The sequence below is a fragment of the Giraffa tippelskirchi genome, chromosome 12 (genome assembly GCF_054371585.1).
Source record: "Giraffa tippelskirchi isolate mGirTip1 chromosome 12, T2T-mGirTip1v1.2.pri, whole genome shotgun sequence".
In the NCBI taxonomy this organism is placed as follows: Eukaryota; Metazoa; Chordata; class Mammalia; order Artiodactyla; family Giraffidae; genus Giraffa; species Giraffa tippelskirchi.
This window is the reverse complement of record NC_137286.1, coordinates 15,659,786-15,679,655: the sequence shown is the minus strand read 5'-3', so window position 1 is coordinate 15,679,655 and position 19,870 is coordinate 15,659,786. Positions and strand designations below refer to the sequence as shown.

General features: G+C 36.0%; 1 protein-coding gene and 1 long non-coding RNA gene across 17 annotated transcripts in view; both read right to left on the bottom strand.

Moving 5' to 3' along the window:
• LOC145529023 (uncharacterized) overlaps positions 1 to 19,870 on the bottom strand; it is a 1,122,255-nt gene that overhangs the window by 242,596 nt on the left and 859,789 nt on the right. The window contains exon 6 of one of the 16 annotated variants that reach the window (XM_081548509.1): positions 5,540 to 5,600. The exons of 14 other annotated variants lie outside the window; for them this stretch is intronic. In XM_081548509.1, coding sequence (XP_081404635.1) covers positions 5,586 to 5,600 — 15 coding nt within the window. In that variant the 3' untranslated portion in view covers positions 5,540 to 5,585. Of the gene's footprint in view, positions 1 to 5,539; positions 5,601 to 19,024; positions 19,286 to 19,870 lie in introns of those variants that run through there. One more of the 16 variants, XM_081548502.1, reaches the window with a different exon arrangement.
• On the bottom strand, positions 9,308 to 11,872 carry LOC145529029 (uncharacterized). The gene is made up of 2 exons (XR_014070853.1): positions 11,628 to 11,872; positions 9,308 to 10,770 (listed from the first exon to the last, which is right to left on the bottom strand). It is a non-coding gene; the product is annotated as an uncharacterized LOC145529029 (long non-coding RNA).

The following is a 19,870-nucleotide window of genomic DNA, read 5'->3' as shown; positions in this document are numbered from 1 at the left end:
TTTCTGTTTGTTACTGAGAGGAAGGTAATCACCATCCTCTTAGAGTATTTTATTAGATACTTATTAGACAAAATAAAAAAAATTACCTAGGCTTTGTTTGTTTTATTTTAGTAAGCCCAATATTCAGCTTCCACAGGACTAGGGAAACAGACTCTTGGAGGGCACAACAAAACCTTGTGCACACCAGGATCCAGGAGAAAGGAGCAGTGACCCCACAAAAGACTGAGCCAGACATGCCTGTGAGAGTTCAGGAGCTGCTGGCGGAGGCGTGGGTCAACAGTGGCCTGCCGCAGTGTCAGGGACACTGACTGCAATAGTCCTGGGAGCTGCAGCATGCTGGCATAAGTCCTTTTGAAGGAGGTCACCATTATCGCCATTACCCCAACCATAGTTGGGCCTCAGGCCAAACTACAGGGAGAGAACACAGCCCCACCCCAGCAGACAACAGGATTAAAAATGTACTGAGCACGGCCTTGCTCACCAGAGCTAGGCCCAGTTTTCGCCACAGCCAGTGCCTCGCATCAGGAAGCTTCCTCAAGCCTACTGTCCTCAGCCATCAGGGGCCCGACAGAATGAAAACCACAATCACAGGAAACTAATCAAAATGATCACAAGGATCACAGACTTGTGATCTATGAGTGAAGATCACAAGTTTCAACTCAGTGAAACTATGAGCCATGCCACATAGGGCCACCCAGGAGATGGATGGGTCATGGAGGAGGGTTCTGGCAAAATATGGTACACTGGAAAAGGGAATGGCAAACCACTTCAGCATTCTTGCCTTGAGAACCCCATGAACGATATGAAAAGGCAAAAAGTTATGACACTGAAAGATGAATTCCCCAGGTCGGTAGGTGCAAATATGCTGCTGGAAAGAGTGGAGAAATAGCTCCAGAGGAATGAAGAGCCTGAGTCAAAGCAAAAACAATGCCCAGGTGTGGAGTGTCTGGTGGTCAAAGTAAAGTTTGATTCTGTAAAGAACAATATGGCATAGGAACCTGGAATGCTAGGTCCATGAATCAAAGTAAATTGGAAGTGGTCAAACAGGAGACTGCAAGAGTGAACATCAACATTTTAGGAATCGGTGAACTAAAATGGACAGCAAAAGCTAAATTTAATTCAGATGACCATTATATCCACTACTGTGGGCATGAATCCCTTAGAAGAAATGGAGTAGCCCTCATAGTCAACAAAAGAGTCTGAAATGCTGTACTTGGGTGAAATCTCAAGAATGACAGAATGAACTCTGCTCATTTCCAAGTCAAACCATTCAACATCAGAGTAATCCAAGCCTATGCCCTGACCAGTAATGACGAAGAAGCGGAAGTTGAATGGTTCTATGAAGACCTACAAGACCTTCTAGAACTAACACCAAAAAAGATATCATTTTCATCATAGGGGACTGTAATGCAAAAGTAGGAAGTCAAGAGATACCTTGAGTAAACGCAAGTTTGGCCTTTGAGTACAAAATGAAGCAGGGCAAAAGCTAAAAGAGTTTTACCAAGAGAACACACTAGTCATAGAAAACACCCTCTTCCAGCAATGCAAGAGGTGATTCTATGTAACAGATGGTCAATAAAAAAATAAGACTGATTATATTTTTCTGTAGCAGAAGATAGAGAAGCTCAAGACAGTCAGCAAAAACAAGACTGGGAGCTGAGTGTGGCTCAGATCATGAACTTCTTATTGCCAAATGCAGACTTACATTGAAGAAAGTAGGGAAAACCACTAGGCAAACCTAAATCAAATCCCTTGCGATTATCCCATGGAAGTGACAAACAGATTCAAGGGATTAGATCTGATAGAGTGCCTGAGGAACTATGCACAGAGGTTTGTAAGATTTTACAGGAGGCGGTGATCAAAACCATCCCAAAGAAAAAGAAATGCAAAAAGGCAAAATGGTTATCTAAGGAGGCCTTACAAATGCTGAGAAAAGAGGAGAACTGAAAGGCAAAGGAGAAAAGGAAAAATAAATACATCTGAATGCAGAGTTCTAAAGAATAGCAAGGAGAGATAAAGCCTTCCTAAGTGATCAATGTAAAGAAATAGAGGAGAACAGCAGAATGGGAAAGACAAGAGATCTCTTCAAGAAAATTAGAGATACCAAGGGAACATTTCATGAAAAGATGGGCTCAATAAATGACAGAAATGGTATGGACCTCACAGAAGCAGAAGATATTAAGAGGTGGCAAGAATATACAGAAGAACTGAACAAAAAAGATCTTAATGACCCAGATAACCACAATGGCATAAATACTCACCTAGAGCCAGACATCCTGGAGTGCAAAGTGAAGTGGACCTTAGGAAGCATCATTATGAACAAAGCTAGTGGAGGTGATGGAATTCCAGTTGAGCTATTTCAACTCCTAAAAGATGATGCTGTGAAAGTGCTGTACTCAATATGCCAGCAAATTTGGAAAACTCAGCAGTGGCCATAGGACTGGTAAAGGTCAGTTTTCATTCCACTTCAAAGAAGGGCAATGCCAAAGAATTTTCAAACTACCACACAATTGCACTCATTTCATATGCTAGCAAACTAATGCTCAAAATTCTCCAAGCTAGACTTCAACAGTATATGAACTGAGAACTTCCAGATGTTCAAGCTGGATTTACAAAAGGCAGAGGAACCGGAGATCAAATTGCAAACATTTGTTGGATTATAGAGAAATCAAAAGAGTTCCAGAAAAACATCTACTTCTGCTTCACTGAGTATGTTAAAGCCTTTTACTTTGTAGATCACAACAAACTGTGGAAATTCTTAAAGAGATGGGAATACCAGAACATCTTACCTGCCTCCTGAGAAACCTGTATGTAGATCAAGAAGCAACAGTAAGAACCGGATATGAAGCAATGAACTGGCTCCAAATTGGGAAAGGTTGTATATTGTCACCCTGCTTTATTTAGCTTACATGCAGAGTACATCATACAAAATGCCAGGCTGAATGAAGTACAAGATGGAATCAAGATTGCTGGGAGAAATATCAATAACCTCAGATATGCAGATGATACCACCCTTATGGCAGAAAGCGAAGAGGAACTAAAGAGCCTCTTGATGAAGGTAAAAGAAGAAGGTGAAAATGCTGGCTTAAAACTCAACATTCAGAAAACTAAGATCATTGCATTCAGTCCCATCACTTCATGACAGATGGGGAAACAAAGGAAACAGTGACAGACTTTATTTTTTTGAGCTCCAAAATCACTGCAGATGGTGACTGCGGTCATGAAATTAAAAGATGCTTGTGCCTTGGAAGAAAAGCTATGACAAACCTAGACAGCATATTAAAAGCAGAGATATTACTTTGCCAACAAAGGTCTGTCTAGTCAAAGCTATGGTTCTTCCAGTAGTCATGTGTGGATGTGAGAGTTGGACCATAAAGGAAGCTGAGCACCGAAGAATTGATGCTTTTGAACTGTGATGTTAGAGAAGACTCTGGAGAGTCCCTTGTACCAAGGAGTTTAAACCAGTCAATCCTAAAGGAAATTAACCCTGAATATTCATTGGAAGGATTGATGCTGAAACTGAAGCTCCAATACTTTGGCCACCTGATGCACAGAGCTGACTTGGAAAAGACCCTGATGCTGGGAAAGATTGAAGGCAGGAGGAGAAAGGGACGACAGAGGATGAGATGGTTGGATGGCATCACTGACTCAATGGACATGAGGTTGAGCGTGTTCCAGGAGATGGTGAAGGACAGGAAGCCTCGTGTGCTACAGTCAATGGGGTCACAAAGAGTCAGACACAACTGAGCAACTGAACAATAACAACATCAATATTCATATTTTGACAACAATCTCCTGGACACTTTCTCATTTATGTTCTGATTTCAAAGTTTTTTTGACTGCATGCGGACTTAGGAGTGAAGACAGACTTGTCATTTAGAAGATTTATGGGTGTTTTGCTTTATTTTTGTGTTTGAGATCCAGGTCACTGAAGACATCTCATCCCACAGGTAAGGGTTTACCTATAAATCAATTTTGAATGTATTTCCCCCTCTTTTTTTTTGTTTATACTCTATGGTAACTCTTATACCCTACCTCATTAGAGAAAGGAATGAAAATAACATTTTAAGAAATACCTTTTCCATTTTCATGTAAGCAAAAGAAGAAAGCAATTACTTAACATTTATGACATTTCCTAAAAAACAATTGTAAATCAATCAAGAACTTTTACCTTCAAGGTAATGCCTAGGGCTCCAGATTCTCAATATTCAGAAACCATGTGTCTGTTTAGGACTCAAGGGACCAGCATGGCTTCCATGCAACCTGGAGGTAGCTGGACAAGCTTGAAGATAAACTTTGATGTTCAAGTTCACTCTACAATGGATCTAGGAGACCTAAATCTCTGTAATATTTTCAAAATTACCTAAATTTCTCAAACTGTCTCAGAAATGGGTAAAAGTTCCATGATTTTCATTATGCAGAAACCAAATTCTTGACCCTATCCATTCTATATCCAGTTTTCTAAAGTGTACCTGAATTAGACAAGTTTCCTAGAGAAGGATGTGAGAAGTGGAATCAACAGACAGTATGTCTATTCAGAAAACTAAGATCACGGCATTTGGTCCCATCACCTCGTGGGAAATAGATGGGGAAACAGTGCAAACAGTGTCAGACTTTATTTTGGGGGGCTCCAAAATCACTGCTGATGGTGACTGCAGCCATGAAATTAAAAGATGCTTACTCCTTGGAAAGAAGATTATGACCAACCTAGATAGCATAGAGACATTACCCTGCCAACAAAGGTCCATCTAGTCAAGGCTATGGCTTTTCCAATAGTCATGTATGGATGTGAGAGTTGGACGGTGAAGAAAGCTAAGCACCGAAGAATTGATGCTTTTGAACTGTGGTGTTGGAGAAGATGCTTGAGAGTCCCTTGGACTGCAAGAAGATCCAACCAGTCCATCCTAAAGGAGACCAGTCCTGGGTGTTCATTGGAAGGACTGATGTTGAAGCTGAAACTCCAATACTTTGGCCACCTCATGCGAAGAGTTGACTCATTGGAAAAGACCCTAATGCTGGGAAGGATTGGGGGCAGGAGGAGAAGGGGATGACAGAGGATGAGATGGCTGGATGGCATCACCGACACGATGGACATGGGTTTGGGTAGACTCCAGGAGTTGGTGATGGACAGGGAGGCCTGGCGTGCTGCAATTCATGGGGTCGCAAAGAGTCGGACACGACTGAGCGACTGAACTGAACTGAACTGATGTCTATCAGAACTAATGGTGCAATAAATATTTGAACCAAAAAAAAGAAAAACAATAGTTTATATATGGTTTCAGTTTATAGTACCAGAATAGACATTTCATTATAGTCATATACATCAATATATAATGATACCAAACACATGAATCTTTTAAGCTGCTGAAAGAAATTACCATTTCTACCTGCTTTCTAAGATAGAAGTCATAAAACAAAAATTCACCTCCCACCATTTAATAATTTTATTTAAAATATGTATCTTGAGCTTGTATTCCAATAAGCTGGGAAGAAGAATTTATCTTCCACACTGGGCTGTATCATTTGTCTTGGTGACTTAGGGTCTTTCAAGTGTTTCTGACTGTTCTTGCTTCCCAGCAATTTCGTCACTTGACGACAACCTGGGAAAGCCCAAACATTTTCCTCTTTGACAGAGCAAGGAAACTTTACCCTGTCACCTTAGGGAATGAACTGCCTAAGTGAATGGATACAGTTCAACATGATTTTCTCCCAGATGATTAAAACAGATAAAATATATAAAGATTTATGAACTGTAGAGTTCATTCATTCAACAAAAATATATTGAGTCTATTATCTACCAAGCCATATGTACTCCCCTAAGTACAATCCACAAAGAACACTTAGGTTAAGAAGATTACTATTGAATGGAATATTTTTGAAAACCTATCTTTCAAGTTTATTATAAATGTTAATGCTTCATATAGGCAAAATCTATGTAAAATATGACAAATGTACATAGTTTAATTAAAAGGGAATTCTTTCCTTATTATCTTGCAAATAAGTATCACAGACTATTTGGGCTGAAAGAGGACTAGATATTACTAGGTTTTAACAGTTTAATGCATGAAGATACCAGGTCTAAAAGGTAAATGAAACTCTAAAAGCATTAATTTCAACTAATTATTGAAAGAATTGAAATGTAATCTCACATATCTTGATTCCCAACCCATTCTATTGCAAAAATAATAAAAACAATGCTTTCTAATAGGCTATTTTATGATACTATATGCTATTTCTCAACAATAATTTTAAATTATTAACAATGAGACATTTTTTCATGACTCGTAAAAGTACACAATTATTTTTATCAGCATCTCCCTGAGGAGGATAAATCAGAACAAAATTTGGGCTAAAACAGTAATCTACAGTTTAATGAATGCTTTAATGTTTTAAAAGCCATACTGTCTTTATCAATTTAAATAAGGTCAAACCTTACACATTGCTTTGGTGTCAGTAAACTATTTTTTATGCTACTGTTAACATAGGAGGTTCAATCTGATTGACAAGAATAGGGGTGCATAAGATACCCTTTGAAATTGCTTATCTCCCAAGAATGTTGAAAAAGTTTTAGGAAATATTCTCTTTTTAAGTCAAGAGAGAATTAGTCATATTCCTTCTTTAGTAGAAAAGGTAGATCATTGACCTTTCTATTGCAACCTTACCTTTCTATTGCAAGTCTTACCTTCTGATACAACTGAGAATTTTGCCCCACAATTAATTGTGTTAACATAGGGTAGCACATGTTACCATGTTCTGTCATCTGAAAAGGTGTATATGTCTTCCTATTTGGTAACATTTTCCTGTGCTGAGTAGTCTTTGTGCCATTTGGGTTAATGAATTTTCATCTAGGTAAACTATTGGGATTTTATAATAACCATAAACTTCCTTTGATCTTCTCTCAAAATTAAGCCATTATATTTCCTTTATGTTTTATTATGTATTATGTATTTATTAATTTTCATGTAGGGTTATAAAAAATATTATTGATGGCATTTCATATCCAGACATATTTATCTTTTAATGCCAAATAAACTGAAAACCATCATGGAATTAGGTTCCTCATCTTAGGTATGATTAAGCTTCCCATTTCACCAATCTAATTTATCTCAGTACTGAAGTCTCTAGATTTAGCTATAATAATCTAAAATTATCAAGATAATTATACAGCAAGAAAGAGCTAATAATATTTCTAGACATTTAGGTGAAGCCAAAAGTGAGCAAAATTTAGGTTAATGAAAGTCAAATCCAAAATGAAATCAAAAGAACTTAGAATCATAATAGTATATTGAAGGAATTTCAAGAAATTAAATATACATATTTTCAAACAACCACTACAATAACAAAAATTAAGTATTACTTCATTGATAAACAATCACAACCAAGTGATACTTGGAGTTATATTTGCTCAATAAATCTCATTATGATTTATGGCATTAGTTTCTAAATACTGCAAATAGGTTTAAAATATATATATATATATTTTATGAAATACTCATCAAAAGGTATATAATGCTATCATGTGAAACTCATAGGTTTATTGCAAAATATATACACTTAGAAAATATTTTGTTGATGCTGTATATATACAGTTATCATATATAAATATATATAACATTGATAATAAAATAATTTTCTTATATTGAAGAAGGAAAAATACTAGCTGTTAAAATATACTTCTTAGTAAAAAATAGATCAGGAAATTAAGGGAAATTTGTATAAATCAGCAGAACGTTTCAAAGAAAAAAAAAAAATTCAACAAGGAGTATAGTTCTACTGTAGACTTAGGAAAACAGGACCCCTGTCCTGGACCCTGTCTTTAGAAGTTTCCAGTTCTGACCTAACTCTGACCAAGCTTCTCGCCACTGGCTGAGGAGTCAATGGGGCCAATGGGATGCGCCCACACTGAGCCTTTACCCGGTCTAGGCAATGCTCTGGATTCTAAGACACTGGAATGTCTACTCAAATGGCCTACACTTCTAGGACTTCTGCATATTTCTTCCTGATCCTCTCTTCTTGTGGAATAATGAGGTAATTCATATGCTAGCCATAAGTTATACTTGATTTTTTTGTGTAATACACAATTACTGTCATATGCAATGGTAGATTGGTAAGCAAAAGGAGAAAGGTGGAAAATGAGTAAAAACAGGGGTGATGTATCTTTTCTACTAGGAGACAAAAACCCCTCTCTTTGCCTCACTGGCATCCACTATCATAATCTGACAAACAGTTTGACATAAATTGCCTTAAGGTGTGACTTGCTACCCTTTGCTGAAATTATACTTTAATTTTAACAAGAATTACCAAGGTTTAACTCAGGATTCTATATATTATGAGAGCAAGTCTGTGAGGTCAGGGATTTTTTAGTAGCCCTTTGTACATGCTTCATATCACACTAAATAATGTCATGACTCTGTAGGGCACCAAAAAGCTCTAGGAAAAGTATCTACTAGACTTCATCGCCTTGACAAAGTATAATAAAATATGTTGTCGCTTTCTGCATGCTAAATGCTTTGTTGCACTTGTCCTTCCTAGTATGATGGGCCTCACAAATTGCTGGAATTTAAATTGGGCTTTTTTTTTTTTGCCTACAAAATGAAATTCACATGTATTAGATGTCATCCTTAAAGTCTTCATATTTTTGAGTTGATCAAAGAATCATATTAACAGATAGTCCCCACTGTTCTAAATTATACTGTCTGATAATTGACCACAGTGGGAGTTACTTGTTATGGCTATCAATTCAAGAGCAATTAGTGGGCAGTAATGCTTACAGAGAAAGCAATGTGGGCTGCAAAGAAAGTGCTTTTAGATCAATACAACTTTTAAAATCTTGTAAATTTTAGGTGAGAAAAAGAATCCTTGATGAACAGAGAATGTTCAACCGCTTATAACCATTCCAATCACAATAATATGAACATACCAAGGAGTTGGCACAGGAAGAAGTTCTGGATTAACTGAGGAAAGGTTATATTTCTAATTATGTGTAACCTTTTAGTTGGTATTTACTTTATGACAGTGCTTGAATAGTGGGCAACGTTACAACCAATGGTGGTTTCTCTGATCATATTCTCATCCTGGGCCCCTGCTCAGGAAACTTCCAAGTTAAAGGAGAATTAAATGATGTGACTTCTGTTTTGTCTCATCAGAAGAATTTAGACTATAGCTTATATTGGAAATAAAAAGGCAAAATGGAAGCTGAAGTTATAATGTGTAGACTGGACTCATTATTAACTAAGTGGACTCAGTTAATAACAATATTAAAAATTTAATACAATTCAGTTTACCCTGAAAACAACTATATTTTAAATTTTTGGATATTAACTTGAATATATTTATCTAGGCACATAAAGTGATAAACTCTAAGGAATAAATATTTCAAAATAAAACATTATTCAAGCATGGAAAGATTTCTATGCCCATCAATAGTTTTGTTTTATGATAACTAAACATTAAACATTAATGTTTAAGTAAATTATTGATAGTTTTCAATGAAATCCAGTGTGATACTATCATTTCTCTTGATTATTTTTACATTTACTAAAAGATTGAAATAAAACAATCTTAAGTTCAGGAAAATACTGTTTGATAGCATTAGATACTTTTGTATTACACAATCCAAAACACAAGTAGGGCAAAAGTACTCCTGACTAACATGGATCGATGTCAGAATATCACAAAAGCCCAAATGATGGGAAAATCTTTTAATATTTCTCATTCTTCACATCATAGAAGTATTCAAGTGTGTCCACATTTATAGAGGGACTCTTTCTCAAAGCTCCAATTCTGAATTAGGTCAACTGTTTGAAGACTACTTCTATAGATTATATTAAAATTATCTTAATAAGAGAATGGTCACAAAAGTCTCCTTTTAGTTATGATGCAAAAATAATAAAACTTTCATTTAGCATAGTGTTACTAAATATTTATGGAGATATTATTACTATCTTTCTGGTTATAATGTGTGAAATTAAAATACAAACAGATTACTACTTTTTCTCTCTTAAATTACCTCTAAGCCATAGTCATAGTGTGTGGTAGTTGGGATTCTAGGATGGCCCCAGTTATTCACACTCTCCTGGAAGAAAAGCTATGACCAATATAGACAGCATGTTAAAAAGCAGAGACATTACTTTGCCAACAAAGGTCCATCTAGTCAAAGCTATGGTTTTTCCAGTAGTCATATATGGATGTGGGAGTTGGACTATAAAAAGCTGAGCACTGACAAATTGATGCTTTTGAACTGTGGTATTGGAGAAGACTCTTGAGAGTTCCTTGGACTGCAAGGAGATCAAACCCATCAATCCTAAAGGAAATCAGTCCTGAATATTCATTGGAAGGACTGATGCTGAAGCTGAAACTCCAATACTTTGGCCAGCTGATGTGAAGAACTGACTTATTTGAAAAGACCCTGATGCTGGGAAAGATTGAAGGCAGGAACAGAAGGGGATGACAGAGGATGAGATGGTTGGATGGCATCACCATCAATGGACATGAGTTTGAGTAAACTCTGGGAGTTGGTGATGGACAGGGAGGTCTGGTGTTCTGCAGTCCATTGGGTTACAGAGTCAAACACAATTGAGCAACTGAACTAAACTGATCCTTTATGTAATCCCCTCTCCTGTGTGTGGACAGAAACTGCAGCTTGCTTCTAACCAATATAACATGGCAAAGATAAGCATATTTTAAGGATGCAAATTAAGGTCTCCAATCAGTAGAATTTATGTTAGTGTTAGTTGTTCACCTTTATCCAATTCTTTGTGACCCCATTGACTATAGCCCACCAGGCTTCTCTGTCCATGGAATTCTCCAGGCAAGAATGCTGGAGTGGGTAGCCATTCTCTTCTCCAGAGGATTTTCCTGATCCAGGAATTGAACCCAGTCTCCTACATTGCAGTCAGATTATTTACTGTCTGAGAAACCAGGGAATCAAACAGGAAATCATCCTACATTGGCCTCATCTAATCAGATGGGCTTATTAAAAGAATCTACGGATCAAAGAGAAGCACCTGTTGATCTTGAAGAAACAAGCTGTCATGAGCTCTTAGAGTTGCAGAGAAGTGAATTCTGTCAAAACTGGAGTGAGCTTGGAAGATGACCCTGAAGCTCAGATAAGAATTCATGTGCAGTTCACCCCTTGGTCATAGCTTTGTGAGATACTGAGCTGAGAAACCAGAAAAACAGGGTCCAGACCCCTGACCTATGGAAACTATAATAAATTTACAAAAATTTAAGTGAATTTTCTTCATAAAACTTACCACATTTGACATTTGTGTTTATTTATGATATGAATTAATCTCATCTCAGAGGATGAGATGGTTGAATGGCATCACCAACTCAATGGACATGAATCTGAACAAGCTCCAAGAGCTGGTGATGGACAGGGAAGCCTGGTGGGCTACAGTCTATGGGGTCACAAAGAGTCAGACACGACTGAGCAACTGAACTGAACTGAACTGATTGTATGAATTATCCACTATAATATGTTTTTGGAAGACTGGGACTTTATTTTGTTTGCTGCTGTATCTTAAAAATCCAAATAGTGCCTGATGCATAACAAGTGCTTAATAAATATTTGATTATTATCAAAATTATACATATAAATGTATATTATGTATTTGTGTTGAGACTATAGATATGCTCAGAAATAAAACATTAAGTTCAAAAGAATCCTTAATATCAGTTTTATTAATGCTAAAAACATTAAACTCATCTAATTCCATCATTTTTATTTCAGTCCTCCTTCCTCAGTCTAAATGTCACTTCCATCATGTTATTTCTCTGATGCAAACAACCTTGGCTCTGTAACACACGTATTATAAGTGAACCATTCTGCCTGGCTACAGAGATCTGCCTTAACTCAGTTTCAGCACTCTTTACAACTTGATATCATTTTAACCCAACTTCCCTGTATATGTTCTACTCAAACAGATCGCTCCCTGCTTTGTCAGTCCCCCCAATCTCTGTGTATTTGCTGACTTCCTTCCTCAGTTCCAAATGCTTATTTCTTTTTCTCACTTTATCCACCCTTGAAAGTCACGTTTCAACACAAAAAATCTTACCTAGTCACACTGTACTCAACTTCAGTTTCATCTCTCCAGTTACATGTGACAGCCTGATAGTGTGGCAGAAAGTGCAAAATAGAAAGGTGATGGACTCCAGGCTATCCTAGTTAGTAACTGTGTGGCTTTGACTATATCAGATAACCTCTCCAAAACATGTTCTGTATTTTCAAATACAACAAGCTCAAATACTTTACAGCTTGCTTCAACATTAAATAATCCTTACAGCACAATTCCTGACACGTTACAATTTATTTCATATGAATTCATTTCTAGTTATATATTTTCTTTCCCCAAAAACAAATGGCACAAATCAAAATCAGGATATATCAGGTCTCAATGAATACTTTTTGTTTTCCAATAGTTTTCATTTTCCTCAAGAACATTAAAACAACGGCTGACAAAACATCATACTCTATAGTAATTAAAAATGTTAACGGAAGTAAATAGATACAAATAAAGCCTACACACACAGACACACACATACATATTCTACAAATATCTTTAATGTGCCATGAAATTTCCCTGACCAAAAGTCTTTCATTTGTGATGCTATTCTCATTACAGCATACTGGAATTGTAAGGGAAATTGGTGGAGCTCCCAAAACTGTGATGAAAAAAATGTCATGTCCACCTACTACAAAGACACATCAAAAACTTAGAGCATTTTGCCTAATTTAAAATGAAAAATACTATTTATTCTCTATTATATATAACATATAATCTAGGATAGCTTGTTTTAGATTTAAATATATAATTATAATATGTTCAGTTTTATCTTAGTAAGACTTTTGAAATTATTTTTCCTATACCTTTAAAGCAGTCACAAGACATGCATCAAAATTGTGTTGAGTGGAATACCTATCAATCTCTTCTAAATACTTTGTAAAATATGGTCAACAAATAAGGCTATTCCCTCCCCTCTTTTAGCTTACAGTTCAGGTTAAGAGAGAGAGACAGATAATTAGAAAAGCAGTAACAATGCATGCAGCACAATAATTCTTAATATAAGGAAAGTACATCATGATGAGACCTAATTAGGTAAAACTTGCTGTAAAAAGTGATAACTATACTGACTGCTAAAGGAAAATAAAGATGTCAACTTAACAAGCGCTTCATTCATTAATTTATTTATTCAGTAAGTATTTATAAATACCTACCATTCACTGTAAACTTTCCTAAGCAGTGGAGAGAGATCACTGAACAAAAAAGATAGTTTTTTTCTTATAGACTTTACATTCTATTGAGTAGACACAGAAATTAAAGATAAACATATAATAAGTTAGATGATATATGTTAATAAACCAGGGACAGTGTTTAGTCAGTGCCAGGATAATGGGCAATTTTAAAAAGATTGGTTAGGAAACTTTTCAGCGAGGTTGTTATATTTAATCAAGTATTTAAAGGAGGCAAGCGAAAGAGTCCTAAAGATATCTGAGGGAAAGACATTCCAGGTAGAAAGAACAGCAAATGCAAAGTTCCAAAAGTCAAAGTATTCCTAACAGACCTCAAGCGCCCACAAGGAATCTAGTAGGGAGAAAGAGAGAGGTCAAGAAGACCACTGGAAATGAGGCAAGGGAAGAAACAAGGAGGCAAGTAATCTGGGGAAAATGGAGCTGTGAATTTAGATCTGTAAGAGTGAGATCACCAACAGATTGCAAATACATATATAGCAGAAGGGAGAACCAAGGACTAAGTCTGGAATGTTTCTATGTTACTACTCTCAGAAATGAAAAACATCTTGCAGAGGATATTGACGAACAGACTGATGATATGGGAGGAAAACAAGCAAAGCAGATTTTCCTAAAAGCCAAGAAGAACATGTTTCAAAGAGGATAAAAGACAGTTTTAATAAATTCTACTAAAAGGTTGGGTGTCTTCTCTGGTAGCTCAGATGGTAAAGAATCTGCCTGCAATGCAGGAGACCTGGGTTTGATCCCTGGGTCAGGAAGACCCGCTGGAGAAGGGAATGACAACCCACTCCAGTATTCTCATCTGGAGAATTCCATGGACAGAGGAGGCTGGTGGGCTACAGTCCGTGGGTCACAAAGAGTTGGACACAACTGAGCGACTGACACTTTCACTTTCACCAAAAGGTCAGTGTAATTTGATATGAAGATTGATCATTGAATGTAGCAAAATGGAGATCACTGGTAACTTAGAAAAGGTTGGGGTTAGTGAAGAGGTGGGAACAAAATAAGATGCGAAAGTAAGAATGCAAGGCAGCTTTTTTGGAGGGAGAGTTGATGTAGAGGGGAACAGTTAACTGGGAAGCAGTTACAGGGATAAATGGGGCCCAGCTTGATGGCAGATGAGACATACTCAGTAATAAAAAAAAAAAAAAAATCAGTGACTAGTTTGATAGTGGGGAGATTTACTGAAGGAATGTCCTTGAAAGGAGATGGGATCTAGAAAACAAGCAGAAGGGAGTGAGCAATAACATGGAGGCCTGGACTTCTTGTGGTGACTAACATCACTGACCAACATCAACACGAGTCAAGCGCCCAGTGAGAGCAGTGGGGATGGCTGAAGGCAGAAAATGTTGGGAGGTATGTGTGGAGGCTAGCACTCTCCTCTACTTTGTTACATAAAGATCTGGAAACTAAGTTGGAGGAATCCAGGGCTGGCCTGTCTCTGAGTGGGTGCAGATTTCTTTTAAGAACTGATGACAGAAGTTTAGAGGTGTAGGATGAGAAAATCATATTTCCAGCACACAGGAATCTCTGTAGACTCCTGCTGATGTAAGCATCAATGCCAGGGAGAGATTGCAAGCAGCATAGGAATGTTTACTGGCCAAAGAAAGCCTAAAACCTAAAAGTTTTAGAAATCCTTAGGAATAAACATGGCTGGCCCAAATACTCAATGAGGAAGGTGACATGACATTGAAATAAAGTGACAATAATTGACTAGAACATGAAGGAACTTGAAACACACTTTAAACACTTGGGGCTTTTTCCTGATGGGATTGGGAGAATAGCCATTACAGACATTTAAGCAGAAGATTGCCATGTATAGATTGCAGTGTTCACAAACATATCCTACCTACAGTATGGATAATGGATCAGAGACACAGGTAGGTTTTATATAGTACTAATCTAAAATTTTGAATATGAAAAATGTTTTAAAAATCATTCCAATAAAGAGCTATCAGAAAAGTAAACACGCCTAGTTCCCAAAGACATTCAAGTTAAGGGTGTTATACATAGAGTCCTCTGTTTTAGAAAACTTCTGTATGCCAATCTCCTACTGTTTCCTTTGTCTGTGCTTTTAAAGAATGATCTCTCAAATCATCTCCTTCTTGGACTTCCTCCCAGACTGCCAGAACTCTTTCCTCTTCTACCAAAGCAGTTACTGCATGTTACTCAGTAGATGATTCAAACATTTCCTCCTCTCGAAAACCTAAACTGCTCAAAATCAGACTGTCATTTATATACTTTTGAATATTGGCGTTGAGAACAATGTTTCATATGTAGTACTTACTCCATAAAATATCTTTCAAACATAATTTTTATTAAATTTTCAGGGTGAGTTCTATGGGTTATGTAGTTAAATATGCAAATCTCTGACTCCCCATTACTAAGAACAAGAAAGAAATAGCCATATGTTCTCTTTAAAGTTGTTAAAAATCAGTCCTATTTTATATTTAGTGTGCTAGTGTGCATATGTCCCTAAATGTTCTTCTTTTGCTGATGAAAGACAAAAGCAGCAAGGAAGCAAATTAGGTTTCTTCTAAACAAACACATATCTCAGTTGACATTAGCACTTTCTCAACTAAAAGTTTTGATTCAAAATGTGTTCACAAATAATATTTGCATATGTACATATGTGGAGAAGGAAATGACAACCCACTCCAGTATTCTTGCCTGGAGAATCCCAGGGACAGAGGCCTGGTGGCCTGCCGTCTATGGGGTCGCACAGAGTCGGACACGACTGAAGCAACTTAGCAGCATGTACATATGTATATATACACATATATGTATATTTATGTACATATACACATATGTGTATATGTGTATACACACACACACATATATAAATTTCTCTGAAGACTTTATCATAAGAGTATATCCTAAAGAGTTGTTTAAAAAGTTTAGGGTGAAATTTGAATAAACCAACAATGACAAAAATATCTCTAGTTTTTAATCTTTTACTCTGAAGTCCAAGATTAATGCAAGAACTATTAACAGCATTTTCAAAATCTCAAAAGTCACTTTTTGTTGGCATAGCCCAATTTTAATTGTGTATATATAGATTTTAGCTTACTACTTTTAAATCTCAAATAACCTATTGTCAGCCAGCAAGTCACTGGATTTGATTCCTTACCCTAGAATATCTGGCAACTAAAAAGAATTCAACTTTGTTAGTAAGTTCATGAAAAAATATTATTCACTTCTGAAATAGTAAAGGATCACTTCTGCCTCAAGGCAAGGTGTGTGAACGGGGATATGATTTACTGTATCTTAAACAAACAAACAAAAATATTAGATGAACTATATGAAATGATTTTCAAGACACTGAACACTATACAACAAAGGGCATTGATTCTTGAGAGACAGGTGGCCCAGTGATTGTCACAGTTCATTGCATTAACAGAGTTTCTAGATCATGACATAGTTGAGAAAAACCCTTGTGAAAAGAATGAACTTCTTGAGTTGAGAATCCAAGACCAGGACAGTGAACCACAGAGAAAACAACTGAATAGAAAGAATTACAAAGATCTGGAGTGCGTCCTCCATGAGTATTTAGCACAATACTGATCAGCATGTGCAGTGGGTAAACTACCAAAAACCGAGCAAAAACCACCTAAAAGGAGTTAAGGAAACAGTAGTAGATGTTCCCACAGGGCCAACCAAACTGAAAAAAAAAAAAAAAATCACAACTCACAGGGCATCAGATAAAGCATCTAGAATCATTATTAAGACAAAACTGGCTCTAGTCTAAACACTGCTCTCATCCTAACACATTTTAAAATAAAAAACTGAAAGGATCAAACCATTTCCAAGTAATTTAACTGCATTTAAGAACAAAGCTCAATTATATTTATAGGAATATAAAAATACCCAACCACCAAAAGATAAAATTCAAAATGTATGGGATTCCAGTCAGCAAAGAAGCAGGAAAAATATGAACCACATGACAAGTAAGAATCAACTAATTAAAAAAACCCAGAACTGACATAGCTGCTAGAATTAGCAACAGAGGACATGAAACAATTATTAAAATATATTCCATATGGTTAAAAGCTAACAAAAATATTGAAAGAGTATAGTCATAGGAATTAGAAAAGAGACTCAAATAAAACCTCTAGAGATGAAAGCTATAGATGAAAAATACACTGAGCGTAATTCAGATCTGAACTTCAGATTAGATATCACAGAAGAAAAAATAAACATGAAGACAAAAGATTTACTCCAAAATGAAAGACATATACAAAAAATGATCAGAGTCATTGAGCTGTTGGACAAATTCAAGATATATGAAATGTATCCCAAAAAAAAGGAAAAGAAAAAAGAAAACACACTGGCTGAAATCAGATAATACTGATATTATATCAATTTTCTTACCTCAAAAGATTGTGTTGGCTATTCTAGTTCCTTTGCCTTTTGTTATGAATTTTAAAATTAGCTTTTCAATTACCACAGGAGTGCCTCATGGGATTTTGATTAGGACTGCATTGACTATATATATCAAATTTGGAGAGATAGACATCTTACCTCTATTCAATTTTTTGTTCAATGAATAACAGTATAACTTTCTTTTTACTTAGGTTTTCTTCAACAATGCTTTTTGGTTTTCACTGTTTGGGTCATAAGCACACATTGTCAGATTTAGTCCTAAGTATTTTAGATTTTTTAAAGCCATTGTGAATGGCAGTGATTGCCTAATTTTCATTTCTAATTGTTTGTTGCTGGTATATTTAAATACAATTGATTTTTTGTATATCAATCTTATATCCTCCAGCCTTGTCAAACATGCTTATTAGTTCTTATAGTATTTTCATAGGTTCCATTGAATTTCAATGCAGATGATCATGTTCTCTTACAATAAAGACAGTTTTACTTCTTTTTCAGATTAGATGCCTGGTATAGACACAAAGACAGACATGCACAGAGGGGAAATGATGTGAACACAGGGAGAATACCATATACAAGTTGAGGAATGCCTGAAGCTACCAGAAGTTTACAAGAGAAGCTTGAACAGTTTTTTCCCTGACAGCCTTGGGAAGGAACCAATCCTGCTGATGCCTTGATTTCATACTTCTAGCCTCTAGAAGTGAGACAATAAATTTCTGTTGTTTAAGGCACCCAGCTTGTGGTACTTTGTTCTGGCAGCCCCAGGAAACTAATACACTTTAACAGCTTGAGGAAGTTATATATAACTGCTCTTTGCTAAAAGATTTATCAAGAATGGATTCTGGAGTTTGGCAAATGCCTGTTCTTTATCTATTAAATTGAGCATATGGTTTTCTTTATATTTTGTTAATTTGTTTAACTGGCACTGGTTTAACTGTATTAATTTCAATTGTTAATCAAATATTGTATTTCTAGGATAAATGTTCATTAGGTCTTAGGCTTATATAATGGTTGCAGTTAGTGTTTTGTGGTATCTTTAAAATATATGCTTATAATAATGAAAACTAAATGATTATCTATAATTTGTAATTGTTCATCTTGGCTGAATGGATAATAGCATATCATTATCCTTTTATTTAGAATTAGATATGTAGTACAAGGACATAGTATTTAGTTGTTACCAGTCATCTTACGGTAAAATGATTATTGCTATGCACCATGTACAATAAAGTGGAAACATGAGTTTTAATAAACGGTAAATAATAAGTATAGCTGAAATATACTACAGTTTTATCTTGTTCTTTTTATGTCTGTATGCACAATATGTGCAAAATGAGAAGAATATACATGGAGATATTAGTGTAGTTAACTTGGGGGATCAAATTTGGAATGTTTTCTATTTTTCTTCTTTGCTTATATGGTTATATTTTCTCTAAACATTTAACAAGCAACACCTGCATTTTATTTAAATAAAATATAATTTTATTCTGAATTATTTTCTCAAACTGCCTCCTGTGAAGGACAGACTGGATTAATCATGTATACAGAGACTCAGAGTTGTGATTCATTGACTGTGTTTTTCATGAACTGCCTGTATGTTGCAGGAAGTTTCCAATTACTTTCAGTATTGCTCAATCTGTCTTCCAACAACTCCTGTAAAAGAGTTCCACTTTAAATGAAATGTACTTGATTTATCTTGGAAAAAATTCAAATAGCTATTACCTTTTAACAGATTTCTTTTCCCTCTTTGCCGAGTATTCATTTGAGGGGTTTCATTGTACCATATTTCTATATTTTGTCAGACAGGGAACAAAAGGATTTATTCTTTTAAAAGTTCCTTGCCTTTAGTAGGTATTCTTTTGAGAGCAGACTACCAAACTGAGATTTTTTCCAGTCAAGTTCCACAGTAGGAGAAAAAAAAGAACAAAAGACTAAAAAAAAAAATAGAAAAGCTATTATCTTGGAAAACGGGTTCCTGGTTGAAGTGTTATTGTTTTAATGTCCTTCACATAAAAAAAGAATTTTGCTGAAGAGTCAAAGTCAACTTTTCTCCCTGGTTTTAGAAATATTCTTCAGTGGAAGAAAATGACAGAACCTCACTCTGCAAACACCCAGTCAACTATTCACCGCATCACTGGGTTCAAATCCCAGCTCTGTCACTAGCAGGGTTTGCCAGTTGGGCAAATTAAACAACCTTTTTGTGTTCCAGGCTCCATGTTAACCTCTAATGATAAAAGT